General features: G+C 42.6%; 1 protein-coding gene across 10 annotated transcripts in view; it reads right to left on the bottom strand.

Annotated features, from left to right (window-relative positions):
• SNX13 (sorting nexin 13) overlaps nt 1-20,974 on the bottom strand; it is a 598,803-nt gene that overhangs the window by 203,905 nt on the left and 373,924 nt on the right. For 5 of the 10 annotated variants that reach the window (XM_086941899.1, XM_086941902.1, XM_086941900.1 and 2 more), the window contains 2 exons: nt 11,239-11,308; nt 1,745-1,887 (listed from right to left, as the gene is read on the bottom strand). In XM_086941899.1, the coding sequence (XP_086798025.1) occupies nt 1,745-1,887; nt 11,239-11,308 (213 nt within the window). Of the gene's footprint in view, nt 1-1,744; nt 1,921-11,238; nt 11,309-20,974 lie in introns of all 10 variants that reach the window. The other 5 variants (XM_086941894.1, XM_086941897.1, XM_086941893.1 and 2 more) reach the window with 1 other exon arrangement.

The following is a 20,974-nucleotide window of genomic DNA, read 5'->3' as shown; positions in this document are numbered from 1 at the left end:
CAAATGTGGCCTTGTTTAGAGCTAGGCGGTCGAGACATCGAATCAAAACGAAACAGATATTGCGTCCACTGTAATACAAGCAACTTAAGCTAGAATCATTTGTAATAAGGTGGAAGGGGCACATGCCATGTTTTTGATGGAGCATCCTGTCTACCAAGCTCTTAATAAGGCCCGTTGTCTTCTGTTGAATTCCTGTGCAAGCGTGATAAATTCTCTGTGGCTGACTGTTTTAGGAACCAGCAGATCAGTTTGAAATTGCAGGAAAGAGCAATAAACAAAGAATAGGACTGGATGAGCTACAGTTCCCACAATAAGAAAGGAACTGACATCACCAGTGTTGGAATGGCAGCTTTATAGATCCCACTCAAATAATTTGCTTCCTGCAATGGCATAATGCGAGTTAGACACTGGCACTGCACTGCTGTCGTCTGTTACAGGGAATCGCCAAAAATCTTCTGGATCATGCAGGAGGACTGGTAGGGTCAGGTTGAAGAATTTGGTGGGTGGAGTCTCCCTTACAATCTCTGGTGTCTCACACACCTTTTCTCCTATGAGTGTCCCCATAGGGGAGGGGGGGGGGGGCAGGGACGTGGGTTCAAAACAAATATTAAAACACTTACCAACGGACCAACGCAGCGTCTCTCCTCCGCAGTCCCAAAATCAGGAAGCACCCAGGCTCCCCATTGCCAATCACAACACTGCAGAGCAGTGTTGTTATTGGTCTGAGAGTGGTGAATCAGCACTCAGATGGGGACAGGTAGACTGAGCATATTCTCTACCAGACTGTCCATTACGGCCTGGAAAATGTGAATTGTGCATGACTGTTTGGCCAGGCCAAGACGGCTGGCCAAGCAGTTATGTGCACCTAGGGTGTGCAGTCCACTCCTCCTCCCAGCCCGCAGCAACGAAAAATAAAATTATAAGAACCTAGTTATTATAATTTTATTGTTCCCTTTTTCACTGCTGTAAGGTGACGCTCCTCTTCCTTGGCGGTAGAGCCACCATTGCACCTCCCAGTATAGCTCTTTACATCAACTGGATAAGATTCCAAAGCTGCCTTGATGCTGCCTAATCTCCAGCCTAAAACCTCACAAAAAGTACACTGATCATTTCTTGGTAAAATCCACTATGTACATCCCGAAAACCTGCGTTCCTTCTTGTGCATGTGAAGCGTACTCCTGTTTTATGCACCTCGAAAATGAATAGAAAAAACAGAACAGTTACTACAGTCAGGAAGGAGGGGAGGGCTTTAGAGGATTTGAAGGAGTCTTTTTTACTAATGTTTCACCAACCACAATGGTTTCAGAAAGATATTCAAGCAATAAACATGTTTTAAGTAGCCAGATTAGAATGGCATGGAATCCTTGAAGGTGATCAACAGCTCTATTAGAGTTTGTTAACATAACTGTACACTTAATCTTTTACCCTGCAACATGAGTAGTACAAAGTCATGCTAATGCACTTAAATAATGTTCAACCTGAAGGAACTCCAGGGAATTTTGAAATTTCTTTCACTGACAGTCAACTTACAACCTTTTAGTTCTTCCTTTGCTTCTGTGACAAATAAGTGAAATATTTCATTTAATAACACTACTACTTGAATGCGACACATGCATGTTATAAGCAACTTAACAAACTCATTAAACTCTTCCTACCATGCTGTTTTGTACTCTATATACATGTTTACTATGGGAAACACATAAAGTAATTAACATACAGTAGGAACATCATTAAAACAAAGTACCTGCTCAGTGATCCGCATGTGAAAGTCATGGAAGTCACTGTAGCGACGATAAGTCTTCCATGTTTCTTCCATGCCATCTATGGTCCGTCGATGTACTGTGATCGCATATAGTGCATATGTCTTGCCATGATCATTACACACTCCTGCCACAGCATATGGGTCACAGTCAGCATAGACTTGGTATTTAAAAAATGAGAAGACAAACGCACAAAAAGGCGGAAGGACAGAAGGAAAAAGACAATGTGAAATGAGAGTGCCTGAAATGACAAGAGCAGGATAGTCAAGGGGAGCACAGGAAAAGTATGAAAGAGGTCAAGAAAGATGAAACTGATAGTGCTGTACTCAAAAATTAGAATCAACGATGCAAGATCACTTGGCACATCATCTGTGTTGTGATTGTCATATCGGTATAAAAAGAGAACCCTTGGCCCATCATTCACTGCTAATTCTATGCTTAGAATCGGAGGTTGTCAACACAAGGAAAAGACGACATGCACAGTTAGCGAATAGAAGATATTCATGTGTAAGAATCCCCAACGCTCACTGTTCATATGCATATTTGTGTGTTTTAGTGCAGGGTCTAACTATGTTCAGAAAGGCTTTACTTCCTATTAGTGAACCACTCTGCCCCATGGCTGCAATTGCCAACAGTCTCAACTACACATGCTTACTGAAGTCCATATCACATCTCACGAATGTGCATCTGTAATGCGCATATTTATTTAGGACTTTCTGGATAAAAGACACCTACCTACTACAAAAGCTAATGGTATTCATTTTGATCAACCTCAGGAAGATGAAAAGCTAAGTCCCAATCAGAATCTGAACCTGTGATCTTGAGGTCAACACAGATGTCTGCAATATAAGCATCAGTTATCTGAGCCATAAAGCCTGGTTGCTCTGTTCACTGGAAACAGCAGTACTACTATACTAGATGACAAATGTTCTCCTTTACATGCCTTGGGATGCACGATTAACATTGCTCAGCTCTGTGCACCCATGACTGACAGCATGCTCATCAGTGAGTTTATTCTCAGCAGCAGCATTTACCAAGGGCTCTTAGTATTTCACAGAACAGACTTATAAGCACACCATGTTCGAGGAAACCATGTCAACCATACAAGAAAAACAGTGGTACAAGGGGTGGGACGGGACCTACTAAGGCACCCAATCCATGGAAGTAAGGCCAAGACTAGAAATGAAAATGACCGGTCTTAATCAGGAACAGAAGGAGACTATAGAAGAGAGAAAGATAAAAAGTGCAAAGAAAGTCCATCATGGCCTTGTGCCATTTTACAACAGAAGCAGGCCACTCTGTAGTGAAGCTCCAAGCCATGACTATAAAATCGCTAAAACATCTGCATAGTGATCCATCCCCATGCAAGATCTGGCCATCCGGCTGAAAAGATACACTACAGGGGTTGCAGAGGTTACTTTTATACTCCTCAAATACCCCTGCTTGCTCTCGTGGACAACGAAGCACGGACAAACAGTCGGACCGCTGGCCGAAAAAGCCTATATGAACCTCAACTGAGGCCCTGACTGGGCCCAGGGGAGCAGTGCTTGGAATCCTGCAGGCGACCACAGGCCGCAAAGGCACAACAGACAGCTTGGCCTGACTTGAGAGGCCCTGAGCTGACGTGCCCCTGGCGACAACCTGGAAGGAGAAGAGAGAGGGTCAGCCTCACCTGGCATGGGACTGCTGTAGATCGTACCAGCAGCAAGGCCAAGGAACACGGCCTGTGAATGACGCCAAGGGGAGGGCGGGGGTGTGATAGTGTGGCAGTGAGGGTTTTCTCCGGAGCTGCAAAAGACGTCGTCTTAGTAGGGAGAACCAAGCAATGCCTGGCCGGGATTCCCAGAGACCAAGTGAATGAGGCAAGGCAGCTCCGTGGACAACACCGGCATTATAGAAGGTGAGAGATTTACTCCCTCTGGGTCTGTTACCTGACTGAAACCAGCGAGCCTGAAGCGACTCAGTCATTCTGTTGGGCCTCAACGGAGAGCACTGGTGATGCATGTTACTGCCTGGCCTACAAGGGACCTACTGTCCCCCCAAAATACCTCAGGTGGGCGGGAGGAAGCCCAGAAGGTCCAGATACACCCACCAGGATGACAACAAAGTCAGACAGGCAATGACAAAACATTCATGAACCTGGTGGACGCATCCAGGACAGAACTTACCTTTGACAATTAGGAGCTAATCGCAGGAAGTGGCTATGACACAACAAGGATCCTCTGGGGTGTGGCGCCTGGCTTTTGGATCTATAAGAAGGTACCCGGGGGCTTCACAAGTAACGCAGTGGCCCAGCACAACAGTTCGTGGCGATAGCACCCTGAAGTGGCAAGGGTTTGAAAGTGGGCACTTGTTTAGCAAAGCTTGCCTGGGAAAGGACGGTCCGGCGTCACAGAGGGGCTATGGTAAAGCTCAAGGGCCAGGCACCGGCCCAATCAATGGACAAATACGTCATAGCTAAGTCACCGGCGACAGGATCACAACACCCACAGGACCAGGAGGAGCCCCTTGAGCTCACCCTCAGTGCAATCATGGCAGCCATTGCAGACAAAGCAGTCAATTGAACCAAAGCTCAATGCCGTTACCACAGACGTGAACCCACTCAGGAAGAAATTCCGCAAGATATCAGACAAGGTCACTACAGCCGAAACAAATATCATGCATCTACAGCAAGCATCCAAAAGACTGGAAGACCAAGTGGACCAATTTATCAAGCAACACGCGACCATATGGGTGGTCGGGGTCCAGGAGGGAGCAGAGACGCCCAGTGTTGATCTATTCCTGGAGGACTTAATACTATACCACCTGTGCCCTAGACATTTATCAAACTTCTTTGCAAACGAGCAAGCACATAGGGCGCCAATTCCTGAACCAAAGCCTGGAGCTCCCCCTCTTACGATCATGGCCCGGATCTTGAAATACCAGGACAGGAATGCTATCCTGCAGGCCGCACGTTCTCATGGAGACCTTCAGTATGAAAGCACACAGTTTGCTTCTTTATTGACTTCAAACTACAGGTTCAGCAACAGTGCAGGAGTTTTGAGGCTGTAAAGAGGGAACTACGCACTAGAGGAATTAAATTCATGATGCTCTATCAAGCACATCTCAGGGTGGTAGCTGATGGGAAGACGTGGCATGTCAATTCACCAGAAGACGTCTGGAAGTGGCAAGATGGCTGGTGAATAGTTGACCACTGATCGCCCCAGAAAGCTCTTGAGTGGCCGGGCTCTTGGCCAAGTGGGAGGAGAGACTTCAAGCGGCACGGCCGCCAGGAGGTGGCCAATACCCGTGATGCAGAGAGATCAACGGCACTAGTGGCTGAGAAGAATGGACGTTCATAAGTGTGGGAAACACACCAGAGTTTGTAAACTAACACAAGTTATATCCTTTCATATTTGAGGCGTGATGCAGGAGAAAGCAGAACCTGGGGCGGGGTAGGAGGCAAACTACAAACTGTTTGAGCACGATGTGTTCTTAGGCTAAGGTCGAAGCCAACTCACCCTGGAATGACTTAAGTTAGCATTGGGGTGAAAGGCATGTTGTGGTGGTAAGTGTTTTTTGATATATTGAGCCTGGTAGCAGAGAGGGGGGCGTTACAAAGTTGGGACTGTTTTAGCCAGGTTGTTCTACTTTACAGCGTTCTATCAACCCAGGAGACCCAAAGGCACGGGGACTGATGCAAACACTAGGGGGTGTCTTTTTTTGGCTCACGAGAGAACCTCTGGGTCATTAGGAATAGATGTACAGTTCAGGGACGAGGAGGGTCTGTCCGAGGATCAACACACGGCCACCATTGTGGTAATACCCAAAAAGGGCAAACCCCCAGAGGTGTGTAGCTCGTACCGGCCCATATCACTGCTCAATCTGGAGGCGAAGGTCCTGACTAAGGCCTGGACATCCATACACAGTACAGTGATTTAATCAGTGGTACACCCAGATCAGTTGGGCTTCATGCCTCATAGAAGCACCAGGCTGAATCTCAGGTGGCCATATGGGGTCATACACATGGTCCGAGAAAGACAGGGAGAACAGGCTGTGCTGCTCTTGCTGAAAGCATGTATAGTGTTTGATAGCATCGAGTGGCTATACATGTTCTCAGTGCTGGAGAGGATGGGCTAAGACCCAGACTTCATAAGAAGGGTTAGACTTCTATATTGCGATCCAGTAGCACGAGTCCGCATCAATGGTACGATATCCCGATCATTTACACTGACACACTAAGATGCAATATGAATGGACCTTTTAGTAGTTATCTGCAATGTTTCATGAATCCAAAATGTTTGGTTTAACCCAAATATTGGCAACCCAAGACGGGTGGGTGGGTGGATGAAGTTTTAGAGTACTCACAACTGTGACATGTCTGTATTGATGAATAGGTTTACTTTGACGTTGAACAAACAGAATTATAAAAAGAAGAAAGAAATATATTGAAGAGAGACTAGGACTGAACTGCTAGTACCTTTATTTCTGTAATGCTTCTCTGCCCTGTAATGGTTCAGAACAGCACAGGGTGTTTAAGATGTGATAATGCTAGAAGGACATTGTGCTACTTGTCTCAAATAAAACACTCCATTTTGCTTGTTTTGTGTTTTTCTCCAGGTGGGTTTTGCGGAATATCACAGCATCAATATCAACTCACAGAAACATTTTGCTATCCGAGTAAATCAAAAACTATGGATGGCTAAAAATAATGATGGTAGTTACAGCATAGTGAATGACGAAGCAAGAAGTTGAAAGTGGACATGGGTGAGGCGAACCTCTAAACTAACAAATCTTATGTAACTCCAGATGAGTTACTACGTTTCCCTCAGACCAGGCTCACTGCCATTCTCAACTGGCCAGGACAGCACAACAACAAAGTCTAGATCAAGGGCAAAACGAGCAGATCAAGAAAGACCATTTTTATAAACTGAGCACAAAATAAAGAAAGTCGCGATTACTAAGGGCTTGTACAGTGATGTTTTGGCTACTATGGAGACTTCAGAAAGAGCCTCACAAACTGCTTTGACTCCAGAAGCAGCCTCTACAGTTTTATGAAAGATGGAAATTTGGATGCCATAGCAATTCAAGGAGCAGTATATATTCAAAAGAAAAACTGATGTAGTGGAAACATGTCTGCTATAGAAGAGTTTTCCAAAGGTTGCGGACATGATGCAGAGGAATTTCAGAACATTACACATTGGAACTGTGTAGGATTTGGCTGTAGAAGCCGGACGTCTAAGAAAAGTCAATGTGACCGCTCTACCCCAGCTTATATGAATATCTAAAGGCATAAATAGAATGAGTGACAAGGGTCAACAAATTAAATCTTTTCTCCCCTGAAAAAAACTGACATTTTCCTGAAGCAGAAATATCCTAGTTAATTGGTTAGGGATTCTGTCACACATGGACATTGCATAACTTAATGAAAAGGCCTCTTCCCAAAGTCACGGAATTAGTAAAATAGTTTGGAGCATTCTTGTCAGTCCCCAAGTTGATAATGTAGCTCTTGTAAGCATCAGACTTAATGACTACATGATCCATGTGGAATGTAAATTAATAAATCACAGTAACCTGTAAACTACCAAGGATATTTGAATCTTTAACACTACAAGTTTTTTGAGCACATCAAGATGTGAACACAAGATGCTCAATTGTAGAAAGGTGAGCACACTTTCAAAGTTCAGCTAGTGGTGGACTGGACCGAGTCATTCATTGCGGAAGGACTTAGTAAGCAGCTTTGTCCTATTGCTCTTTCAAACCTCACAGATTGATACACGTGGCCCTATCAAGGCTTTTCTTTGAGCCTATTTTTATTCAGTTATTCATAGACAACAAAGTCTCCAGCAGCCTTTCCTGCTTTGTAAGGTGCACTTCTATAGATATTTCAATACTTTTCAAATTAAGTTTTGTCTTGACAATCTCGAACAAACAGATGCACCACATTTCTCATCTCACTTTGAGACTGATAACCAACTTCTGGATAGAGACCAACTTTTTAAGACTAACGGTAAACCAAATAGAGGTCTTTACAGTTCGTGATGAACACAAGCAGTGGTGTAGCAAACCCTGGTAAGATTATCTTGGAAAACTCCCTAAATCAGTGTAAATGAAAAATCAGGGAGTAATAATTGCTGGAAATAATTTTCTTGGAATGCAGGCATTTTTAACAGTGTGCAAATGCCAAAAGGTAGCCTGAATAGGAGGATTCTCTTCTGGTACTTCAACATATGGATTTTTGAGATACCCCCACTCTAACTAAAGGAGATATTATTTCACACACCTCCTCTTTCAAATTCTATTAAGTTCTTTTGCAGCCTGCGCTATTTCTCATGCAGTTTTGTTTACTGAATACAGAACAATCACAAGAGCAAGGATAATGTTTCAACTTCACACTGCAAATGTCCACATTATGTTTAAAATTCCTACTCTAGGACAAGGGATGGTTTACAGTTTTATTCGGTCTTACCATAAGGACAAACAGAAACTGTATCGGAAACCTAGAGTTTGCAGACAAAAAAAAAAAAAGTGCAAGGCCTTATCCAAAAGGTTGAAAGAGTCTCAAAAATGAGGAAAATCTTCCACACATCCTCTTGCTAAACTATGGATCAGACTGCCTACATTGAGAAATAAAAACAACATCTTTTTGCTTCCATAAAGACTCCATATTTTTCTTTTAAATTATGTTTTTTGCAGATATCCAGTTCGAGTCTTTCAGCATCCCTCTTTTCACAGCTTGGCATTTATACAGAGATAAAGAACTGTTCATGGAACTGGTAAAGCCCTTCGTTTGGTCCAGATGGGGTCCGAAGTCCTTTAGAAGCACTTGCCTGAGCTGAAGAGCCGGTGCAGCAATGCCAATTCATCCTGCAGTGACAAACTTTGTTGAGGGTAGATGACAGGTATTTAGTTTATCACCTTTATAAATTCAAGTCTCTAACATGACACTGGAGAAGACTTTTATAGCTTCAAAGACTGACAATGTCCTACCTAACGCCCGTGGCTTGACATACGTGCCTTGGTGGCTTGGGGAAAAAGAAACTCATACACAATGTTAACCACAAAGTGGAAGATATGGATCTTCCTACCAGTCAATATAGTACCACAAGAGCAATGGGACAAAAGGGCAGGTGATATATATATATATATATATAGTATCCCTTTGAACAATGTTAATAGTGTGGTTGGAGACCTAACTTCCAAAAAACATTAATTCCAGAGATTATTTGTCATGATTAAAAAATGCTAACTGCAGTTACTTTTGCATCCCCTGTCTGTTGCTTAAAATAATGTTTGAGCTACAAGAAAGCTCTATCTTCAAAGTTGCTTAGTATTTAATTATTTTTTTTCGTCCAGTAAAATTAGAGCAAGCTAAGAGTGTTTACTGTCTTTGTGCAGGAAATGTTAACATATATGCGAATACATAGCAAGTGACATATTGATTGCTTATGTGATAGTTTTCCTTATGGATTCATGACTTACATACAATGAATAAACAGGAAATTAACTATATAAATTATTTTTACTCAGGAGAAGGTATAAATTCTAAAAGAATAGAAAAAGTAGCTAAACGTGCTAAGTATGTCTATTCTTAGCCACTATGCACTCAATTAAGCATCAATAAACTGCTACTAACTCGCCTTAAAACTGGCAATCATGCACTATGGGTGTCCAGAGTAAGAACATTCAGTAAATTGTCTAATAATTCTGACCATTGATAAGCACATTTCTTAGGCTTAAACTGTAAGGCACAGTACAGTAAGAAGGGAAAACTGACTTTTGGAATACCAGAAATGAAAATTGTTTTCCGAAAATTAGTGTAACCATAGAAAGATATAAAATCCGCACTTAGGCCCACTGAATCCAAGTTATCTTAGTACAATAGAATAATCTATAAAAAGAGGGACTTGGCAAATAATGCAATGCTTGTTCCCATCTTTTCATTTCTTCTAAAAATATAATATTGTTTGTAGCGCAAGTATTTTATATGATGGCGCCTGTTACATTTTGATACCACCCAAACACTCAACAAATGAATTGTTATTAATTGTTATAGTGCAGCCTCGTCACAGTGAAGATAGTTTAGTTTCTCGATTATAAGTAACAGTGTCAATAACACAAAGTAATGTGTTCGGGGAAATGGGTTTAACCTTGTTCAAGGCTATACAGTGTTAGGAGAGAAACAACAAAGTGAGGTAAATGGCTAGTTTTTTGCAGTACTAAAGGCATTATTCAAACATGACAAGTATTCATCCTGAGAGAATAAGGGACCTTTGTTAGTTTACTTTATGAAACATCCTTATGTATATCGTTGAAAGGATTTTTTCCGTCAGTGACACCAATTCATCTGACATCACGCTGTTCTCAAAGTAGCTGTTTCCACAATAATAAATGAGCAGCCAAAACAATTTACATTTGTCTTTATATGAAATGTGTGCAGCTTCCTTATTGCTGATGAATCTCAAGGCGCGAGACACTCAGATGATTGTTTAGCCTACATAAATGTGAGAAAGGGGACATTTCTTGTTAAGAGCTGAGAAAGCTATGTTTGCAGAAACACATACCATGCACCCAGAACAAACCACATACACACCGACCTCCTGTGCAAACCTTAAAATAAAGATGTCATGAAGAGTATAAAACAACGATAGTTAACTAAAAATCGGTTATCTCGGTCTTCTCACATAATACACAAGTTTGAGGAGAAGAGAGATGTTATGTTGGGAGGGATTACAATTTAAAAAAGGTATTAATCAACTGTAAGCAAATAAAATGGGGTTGTCATATATTGGATTAGCTGACTATTATAAAGTAGAGAGACAGGTCGAAGCAAAAGGTATTATGTATATAAGCAACACATGCCTAATGAATAGAATTTTGCAAAATAATAATATGTTTACATTTATGTTGATGCTCTACTCTATGCAACATTGTCCGTGTTTCACATCAGGTGATAAGGACATTTAAGGACACTATTAACAAGTGTTTTTTGCAATGTAAAAACGATTAATTGTTGTTAAAAACTACTTTACCTATTATGATCTGAACAAAATGTTTTTTTCTTTAACAACTGCATTGTCTAAGGCAATGAAATTGGTTTTGAATAATTAGCTACACGTCGAACAAAGCAACAATGTAGTATCCTTATACAATGTTCCTTGCATAATATGCTCCATTAATGAGCTTTTCCATCCAGCATATCTTGCCAACCTTGCTGCATTACTTGGTCCTACCACCTAACATAATTTTAGTGGCTCTGCACCCAACCTTTCAAATACTCAGGTTAAATTTTTGATTGTGCAAAGTAAATATGTACCATTTTAGAGTATCAGCAAAACATAAAAGGATAGAAATGTTAAAATAAAATATGACAAAGTCATTTTGGAAATGAGAGGAAAAGCGAAAGTGAAGTAATAGGATGAACAGTTAAGCAAGGGTAGTTTATGTGCTGGGAAACAAATATATGAAATGTTACATTTAACATGGGAAAATCTCTTACCAGTGTCTGAAATATATGCCTGAAGTAGCACCAGCTCATCGGAAGTGACATTTGAAAGGTCATCTAGAGACTGAAAAAATAGACGCTGCTTTAGCATTACTCAATAATGTGCTGCGCTTCAGTGCCTTAAAATAAACAAAACCAAGCAAATCATAAAAGCAAAAAAATAATCAATTCTAAATGTAATGCTCTCTTATAAACCAATCATTTTTATCCATCCTAATTTTGAAATACAGTATGTCAAATTGAATATTAACTTTTCTATGAGAAAAACATAAGGAATAATCGAAGTCAACAGTTAATAGGAAAGTTAAAAATGTAATGAACATTCTGCAAGTATTTCTCTTCATGAAAAACAGTACCATCTTGAATGTTGTTCTATTTCATAAGGTTCTCGTAAAAGAAATGACTGGTTTATGTATGTTCAGCATGCACCAGTATCAGCAACGTCAGAGTAAATCTGACAAAGCATACCAAAGTTACTACATATCTCAAAAAGAAGATAAAAGATTAATGTCAAAGATTACAATTAACTACTACTTCATATGTTCATATGGCCCCTCATGTAAGTCTGTCACTTCCAGTGCATTTCGCCTCAAGTAAAATGGATGCAGGGCTATTGAACTGCTAAACCAAAAACAATACTGGGGCATATCAATATCAAGAAATGAAACCTAAAGACAGACCCTATGACCAACAGGTTCGCCATAGACAAAAAATGGATTTGATGGGTCGTTGAGTTCATTCTAAAAAATGACTTTGTTGCAAAAGAACAATATACTTACCTTCAGCAACTTTTTTTCTTGTTGAGACTCTATATAACAACAGATGCCTCACACTGTATATTTCCCCTAGACACCAGACTGGATCCAGATACTTTTGTAGCAATTCCCTCGCATGCCAACAGACCATAGGTAACTGGTTCTTCTGATAGAGGCTTCTAACCGTAGATTCCTCACCTTCTGATTCGATACCAAAGCATCAGCTCCCAAATTGTGGGTCTGTGGAATGGCTCAAACCAGGAAATTTGGCAAGACAGATTGGGTTAACTGCCCATTCTGCTGAACCTTGCTATTCAGACAGTAATGCTTGGCGAATGAATAACTGGATGGCCAAGTAGCAATCTGACAAATGTCCATGACTGTCACACTATTCTCCAGCAGAGTGGTAGCAGCATTCGCTCTAGTGCAATGAGCATGCAAGACTTCTGGGGGCTGCTTCTTGGCGAACCCATAGCAGTTCTTGATGAGTGGTACAATCCATCTTGAGATGGTCCACTTTTGCACCACTTTGCCTTTCTTAGCCCCAGAGAAACTGATGAAGTTGGTTGTCCTGTTGGAGACTTTGGTTCAGTCCACACAGAAGTTAGGTTCCACTTTAGGGCCTAGGTGATGAAGGTGTTCTTCCTCCTTGAACGGATGCGGTGGTGTATAGACAGCTGGCAAGATAAGGGCTTGCCCTATGTGGAAGGGAGAAACTATGTTGGGCAGGAATGGTGACTAATTTGTCACGAAGAAAGATTTGAATGGGAGAACCAAGGGCAAAGCATGGTGTTTGTTCACTCACCTTGCCACTCTTATTGCAATGAGGAATGATGTATTGATGCTAAGAAGATGAAGAGGGTTACTGTGAATGGGTTTGAAGGGAGTGCACATCAAGTAGACAAGTACCAAATTAAGCTACCACTGTGGCATGACAAATGGAGTGGGCGTGAACATATGAACCAGACCCTTAAAAAATCACATCCCAACAAGTGACTTAAAGAGGGATCGCTGGTCAGGTAAACGCAAGACGGACCAGAGGGCTAAGACGTAACCTTTAACTGTTGCCACAGCAAGGCCTTGCTGGGCCAATGATAACCAGAAGAGGACAACATCCAGTAACTGCGCTTCCAGGGGTTGTATGTCTTGGGAAGGACACTAGACAAAAAACTTCTCCAAGCGTCCAGCATAAATCAATCTGGTTGATAGTTGACTGGCTGTCAAGAGGACACCAACCACACATGGAGGAACATAGAAAGTCATCAAATGTTGCCATTCAATCTCCATGCATGCAGGTGTAGGTTGTGCAGGCTTGGTGCATTACTTGTCCCTGTTGCTGCGACAGGAGGTTCTCCCGAAGAGGCAGCTAGATAGGAGGACAAATGCTCATGGTCAGATGTTCCGAGTACCACACTCTCCTCGCCCTGTCTGAAACCACAAGGATGACATGGGCATTGTATCTCCTTATCTATTTCAGCACTCTGGGCAGGAGAGAGTGGGGTGGAAAGGCATTTAGCAGTCCAGTGCCCAAGTACAGATGGAAGACGTCTCCTAGACAGGTTTGTCTTGGGAACTCCAACGTGAAAAAAACTTTGACACTGCATGTTCTCTGTAGAGGAAAACAGATGGAGCCATTGGTGGAAGATACCCTGTGCCATCTCCAAGTTCCACCCAGGCATTTAAAGATCCTGACAGGTGTTGGGCGATCAGGGATATGCTGTGAGAGTTCAGCCACTTCCACAAATGTACAGCCTCCTAGCACAGATCTCACTAACCCATGGACTAAGTTTGTTGCAGTTATTATCAATACAAGTGGTCCATGTGGGGGAAGTGTGGCTCTTGACTTCCACAGCAAAAGTTGTAAACAAGCCTTCTTATGTAAGGTTTGTTACGCATTTCATGCATTTTATTCTTTTAGACAAAAATCCTGGTCTTGAATAACTGGGATTCACATAATATCAATAAAGTAACTTAACTAAGTGCTCCTATTTAGTGGCGGTGCAGTGTAAGTGAATAAAGTGAGCATATAGTGCACAACTGTTATATACAATAGCAATATATACATGTGACTAATTGGGACAATGTGAGGTTGTCTACAAGTGTCGAAATCCACAATCAAATTAAAAAGCAGAAACAGAAAGCGCACCAGCCAGAATGAATCCAGGAAATTCAATTTGGCCGGTACGCTTTCTGGAAAGTATAATATCAATCTTTAAAGATGGCTCTTTGAAGGCAAAGGAGACTTTTGATAATTAATAATCATGGTACAGCTTGGTGCCTGACGAGTTTACACATTATAACAAATGGCTTCACTGGTTCCAGACAGAGTTTACACACTATAACAAAGTTTTATTCAGTACCCCAGGTTGCACCAAGTTTTCTGGAGAATCTACAGATTTCTGCTGGAATCTTAATTAGAATTGCGATTCCTGCCGCAAACCTCTAACGCTACAGGGTCAAGTTTCTTACCTTTGCTAGCAGTCCTTTGCAGCTAGCCTTGGGATGTATCCCCAGGCAAAAATACACCAAGAACTGTGGAACTGTTGCCACATTCCCTTTGTTTTTACCACTTTGCTTTCCCCCCCTAAGCAAACTGGATGCTGTACACACTGATCTAGACATCACGGATTAGATGACTATTGCCATAATCCCTCAGGTGCCTCCTACAATATTCCGTCCTGATGATGACCCTTTTCTAATTAATTTTGCATTGTGTGTCTCAAAACGTCGACAAATTCTACTTTGGACTGTTTTTTAACTAGATTCTGAATTTCAACACTTGTATTACGCATGTTGTAGACATCACATTGTCCCCATAAGTCACGTGTATATGTTGCTACTGCAGATAACACGTGTGCACTATATGCTCAGTTTATTCACTTGCACTGCACCGTCAATAAATAGGAGCACCTAGTTACTTTACTTTATTGATATTATGTTAATCCTTATAATCCGAGAACAGGATTTTTGAGCAAAAAATAATAAAATGCATGAAACGCATAACAAACCACACGGGCCACACTTCCCCCCCCCCCCCCCCCCCCCCCCCGCCACAGGGACCACTTGTGTTAATAATGATTGTTCCACCCAAGTCCCTGGGTTACTGGTTTGCCCCTTTTTGTTTTAGAATACTGCTTGTTGCAGTAGCACACCACAGTTCTGTATTCTCCGAGCATCTGTACTCGTTCCTCCTTGATGTTCCGGTGAAAAACCTTCACTGCCCATTCCAACCAGATGATTTAGAGGCGAACTGTCAGAGACCCGAGTCCCCTGATCTCCACCTTTCCATGGTGACCCCCCGAAGACAGTGACAAAACATTTAACATCAGCAAATCAAAACGGAGAGAGAGGACTAGATAAGCCAGTCCGAATCCCCAAATTAATATGTAATTATCAAAAAAGGACTAGCTGGGTTGTGTTTACAAAGGGAGACTCAGTACGTATGATGGCAAACCATTTGGTTTGGTTGTTAAGCCCTCACCCACCGACCTAGTCGGTGGCATGCTTCATCATCGGGCCCACCACAGTGACGCCGAATGCGTCCCGGGTGTGCTTCGACTCCAGATTACTGAGGAGCTGGTATACTTCTCTGAGTGTGCTGTGAGGGGGTGTATAAGAAAGTGATTTAAAAGCTATGCTGTAGGTCCCAGTGCCTGAGGGTATATAGAACTTTAATAGCTGGGCCCACGCTAGCGTATAAAAAGGCAAGCGGACGCGGTGGAGCGAATTATGAACTCCCGCGTCCTATGTGGTCGACATGTTTCAGCCAGGCCTTTTCTTGTTATAAAACTGGCTTTCCTCAGGACCAATGAGAGTGTGGGTGAAAAAATTAATATTAAGTGAAGTGGTTTTTAAAATGTGTCGCACACGCTAAGGTGCTATACGTGTGTGGAGGGGGGATTCCCTCCGCTTTACTGTACACAAAACATAGTGGACGAAGACAGACGTACATGGTAAAGTCGGGTAAGTATTTTATACCAAAAACACAACGCACTGCCGGCAATTTTAAAGGTGTGTGAACGACCTCTACCGGCGGGATTTAAACGTGGCCATGAAATTGTATGGCGGCAGTGAGATATGAGGCGTTTCTAAGCGGAGTGAAAGTGGTGGACTAAACAGCGGAAGATAGTCAATGAGTGAGAATCAAGCATAGGTAATTCGGTTTCCTCACACAACCTATTTGCTGTTAGAGCCTCAAAGGTCACCAGGCAGGGAAGAGCGGACCCTAAAAGTTTTTAGGGAGGCAGAGATTAGAACCTGTTGGGAGAGAAGGTAGCTTACCTATTCCGACGTGAAGGTTGCATCTCAGTACTTACGAGATTACCGGCCTCCGTGCTCCATGAACCTGTAGTCCTGCTGCGGTGTCCCGAGTGAGTGGAGATCAGGAGCTTTCTGATATTTATACTCGTTCAGGAAGGGCGGTACCTGCAAGGGGGTGGAGCAAGGGGCGTAGCTGCGCATGTAGAATGATCAGTGTCATGTGCTCATGGGCTACGCATGCGTAGAAGTGTATAATTGTTTACATTTGGAAGGAGTAGCACAGAGGGACTACAGAAAGGGACAGGGCCACGAGTCCAGGCGGGAACAGGGCTCAGCAGTTCAATGAATTCCATGGTATGGAATCATTAAGTCCAGTCAAGTGGGTGGAAAGGCGGTAAATCCACCGTTGTTCTTTTGTGTGAAGAGTTCTCTCATCGCAGTTATCGAATTTCTCGATGACTGTCCACGTAAAATCATTAGGAGTGTGGTTGTGTGACAGGAAATGTTCTGTTAATTTACTGATATTCTTGCCACATCTCATGGTGCTCCTGTGTTCGGTCATTCTTGTCCTTACTTTCCTGGTCGTCATCCCGACGTATCTTAGGCCACAGTGACATGTTATTAAGTACACCAAGTTAGCAGAATTGCAATTGGTGAACTGCCGTTGCGTCCAAACTTTGCCATCTTCAAGATTGAGTGTTTTGGATGGAGTGGTCAAATGACAGACACTGCAATTGTTGCAATGGGGGGCTGCCCAAACTAACTGGACATCAACCTTGCAACAATTGCAGTGTCTGCCATTTGACCACTCCATCCAAAACACTCAATCTTGAAGATGGCAAAGTTTGGACGCAACGGCAGTTCACCAATTGCAATTCTGCTAACTTGGTGTACTTAATAACGTGTCACTGTGGCCTAAGATACGTCGGGATGACGACCAGGAAAGTAAGGACAAGAATGACCGAACACAGGAGCACCATGAGATGTGGCAAGAATATCAGTAAATTAACAGAACATTTCCTGTCACACAACCACACTCCTAATGATTTTACGTGGACAGTCATCGAGAAATTCGATAACTGCGATGAGAGAACTCTTCACACAAAAGAACAACGGTGGATTTACCGCCTTTCCACCCACTTGACTGGACTTAATGATTCCATACCATGGAATTCATTGAACTGCTGAGCCCTGTTCCCGTCTGGACTCGTGGCCCTGTCCCTTTCTGTAGTCCCTCTGTGCTACTCCTTCCAAATGTAAACAATTATACACTTCTACGCATGCGTAGCCCATGAGCACTTGACACTGATCATTCTACATGCGCAGCTACGCCCCTTGCTCCACCCCCCTGCAGGTACCGCCCTTCCTGAACGAGTATAAATATCAGAAAGCTCCTGATCTCCACTCACTCGGGACACCGCAGCAGGACTACAGGTTCATGGAGCACGGAGGCCGGTAATCTCGTAAGTACTGAGATGCAACCTTCACGTCGGAATAGGTAAGCTACCTTCTCTCCCAACAGGTTCTAATCTCTGCCTCCCTAAAAACTTTTAGGGTCCGCTCTTCCCTGCCTGGTGACCTTTGAGGCTCTAACAGCAAATAGCATGTGTGAGGAAACAGAATTACCTATGCTTGATTCTCACTCATTGACTATCTTCCGCTGTTTAGTCCACCACTTTCACTCCGCTTACAAACGCCTCATATATCACTGTCGCCATACAATTTCATGGCCACGTTTAAATCCCGCCGGTAGAGGTCGTTCACACACCTTTAAAATTGCCGGCAGTGCGTTGTGTTTTTGGTATAAAATACTTACCCGACTTTACCATGTACGTCTGTCTTCGTCCACTATGTTTTGTGTACAGTAAAGCGGAGGGAATCCCCCTCCACACACGTATAGCACCTTAGCGTGTGCGACACATTTTAAAAACCACTTCACTTAATATTAATTTTTTCACCCACACTCTCATTGGTCCTGAGGAAAGCCAGTTTTATAACAAGAAAAGGCCTGGCTGAAACATGTCGACCACATAGGACGCGGGAGTTCATAATTCGCTCCACCGCGTCCGCTTGCCTTTTTATACGCTAGCGTGGGCCCAGCTATTAAAGTTCTATATACCCTCGGGCACTGGGACCTACAGCATAGCTTTTAAATCACTTTCTTATACACCCCCTCACAGCATACTCAGAGAAGTATACCAGCTCCTCAGTAATCTGGAGTCGAAGCACACCCGGGACGCATTCGGCGTCACTGTGGTGGGCCCGATGATGAAGCATGCCACCGACTAGGTCGGTGGGTGAGGGCTTAACAACCAAACCAAATGGTTTGCCATCATACGTACTGAGTCTCCCTTTGTAAACACAACCCAGCTAGTCCTTTTTTGATAATTACAAAACATTTAACATGTCTGTTAGTTCAGCAACCACTGCGGGTCTCTTGCAGTCTCCTTCGACACCTGCATGGAAATAATAGATTGCCATAGTGCTGAGCCCATTGAGACTTCAGGCCCCACTGCAGATCCTGAATGTACCATATTGTGTCCTCAACAAGTAGGACACAGGAAACCAAGAAGTCTCAGAACCAACCTCACTGAGAACCAGGCGGCAGGGTTTAACATCAGGATCACACCCCAAATGGCCTGGACTCACTGAAGTGGTGGGATGGCTTGGAAGAGAACCGTGTTAAGGATAGCTCAGATGAAGGGCAGCTATTGTAAAAAGTAACAAAAGTGCCTCAGGTCGGCTGTTGTCTTGAGGTTGTTTATAAATGTGTGAGGAAAGTGATGTATTATGTGGTGAGGTTGTGAGACCTCACCGTGTAATACACCCATAATGCCATCTTGGGTTCTGCCAGGCTTGTTTGAAAAACCTTTAGTTTAGCTGTGAATGAAGCAGTCGAACTTCCACAAAAGAAAACAAGTATTTGCAATGCAATAGGTCTCAAATTATTAAAGTTTGATCTATTGGCATTGCTAAATAAAGCAACACCAATAGCTCAAACTTTAATAATGCGAGACCTATTGCAATGCAAATGCTTGTTTTACATATAGTCCAGTCTGGCTATCTTAATAGGACGATTTAGCTTAAAAAAACATGGGTGCTTGTATTGTGATTCCGAAGTACCACCCATGTAAGGCTACTTGATGCAGAATGGTACAAAGTAGAGTAAAGCACATATTTGTGCCAAGAAAACAACACATGTCTAAAGCAAAATACCATTTACACTGAAAAGTGAATCCCTTTCCCAAACATTCCACTGCTTTGCATCTTACACCAATGTGCGTGAACTTGTGGCGCTGTAAGGTCTGTGCCAATGTTTTTCTTGGAGAGAAAGACGCACTTCAAAAAAGAAAAAAACATGCAGTCAACTAATGCATATATTAAAATAACTCGTGCAACATTATGATTATAACCTACATCAGTCTATTTTTTTGTAACTGCCCATTTAGGAGCAGTTTCACTTAATTTCCAAATAAAGGAATGGGTCTAAAATTTGCATCACATGGAAGAGCAGGCTTTTAATTTCCACTTGCATGCTGAATATATTCTGAGGTAAAGTGATAATTCGGGGGGGGAATGCAGTGTTAATATGAGCTAAACCTTCCAAAAAAGATTTCTTGACCTGTGCCCCTGCCTTCTTCCAGTTGCATATTGTAATAGTTGGTGGAGGTGGGGGAGGGGGGTTGTAATTATTATGGAGGTTGCCTGGCCCCCACAGAGGGTCATTGGTGTACAGCTATGCATTTGACTTATGCATCAATCTAGGCTAGATTCAGTTGAATGTCAGGGCAATCCACTGCTTCCTGACTGAGTGACACAACAGAAAGTCCATATGATGCGATCTTTTCTCTTTATGCCGCTACTTCAAATTACCCACTTTCATCGCAAAAAGCATGAGTTAGCCCTTTCCAGCTCTCCCTACAAAGGATATATTTCTCAAATACAACAAATGTTATATAAATTATTTTATTACAATTTATATGAACAGTAACTCCATCTAACTACCTGCTCCAACACAGTAAAAAGCAGTGCAGGTAATCTCATTTCATGATGCACTCTGTGCCTGGGTGATAGTTTAGCTGAGCTGTGCAAATGCCCTTTCGAATCATTTGATTACAGTTCAATCGTTCATTTGAAAATACAAAATAGATAGTAATCATAATTAAGTGTGCAATCCACTAATGCATGACTCTTGTGGACATTTTTTAATGGGAAAGATCTGATTTGTTCCCCGGAAATCATCAGAAGAGCAGTATCCTATTGTTCAGCATTATAATGTAATTTTTTTTTTATCTATGTGGCATTTAATGCCCACCAAGGGGTGCACATGAGCAGATGGGTAGCAAGGTTCTCCATGGGAGAGGTGTAGATGGAAGTGTGTCTCTGTCATAAGTCCTCTATCAGTAGTGTTTGAAGTTGTGTGTGATGACCAGAGTTGCCCTCTTTTTCTGTTTTATGGCTGCACCTAAGCAGAAGAAGCATTAGCTGCTAGTTTACGATGGACATAGAGTGCACCAGGGCAGTGCAGCCTATGTGACAAATGCTGTGGGGTTGTGCTTGCACAGCAGAGAGGACTGAAATAGTGCTGCAGAAAGCATGTGGATGTGCTTACACATGGCCGTAGGAGACATCAACCCATTTTGGATTGTCTGTGTCACATCACAGAAACCCCACTGAATATGGGCAAAGGCAGTGCCCATAGGTGAACAATGCTA

This window comes from Lissotriton vulgaris, chromosome 10, assembly GCF_964263255.1.
Source record: "Lissotriton vulgaris chromosome 10, aLisVul1.2, whole genome shotgun sequence".
Lineage (NCBI taxonomy): Eukaryota > Metazoa > Chordata > Amphibia > Caudata > Salamandridae > Lissotriton > Lissotriton vulgaris.
This window is presented reverse-complemented; position numbering and strand designations above follow the sequence as displayed.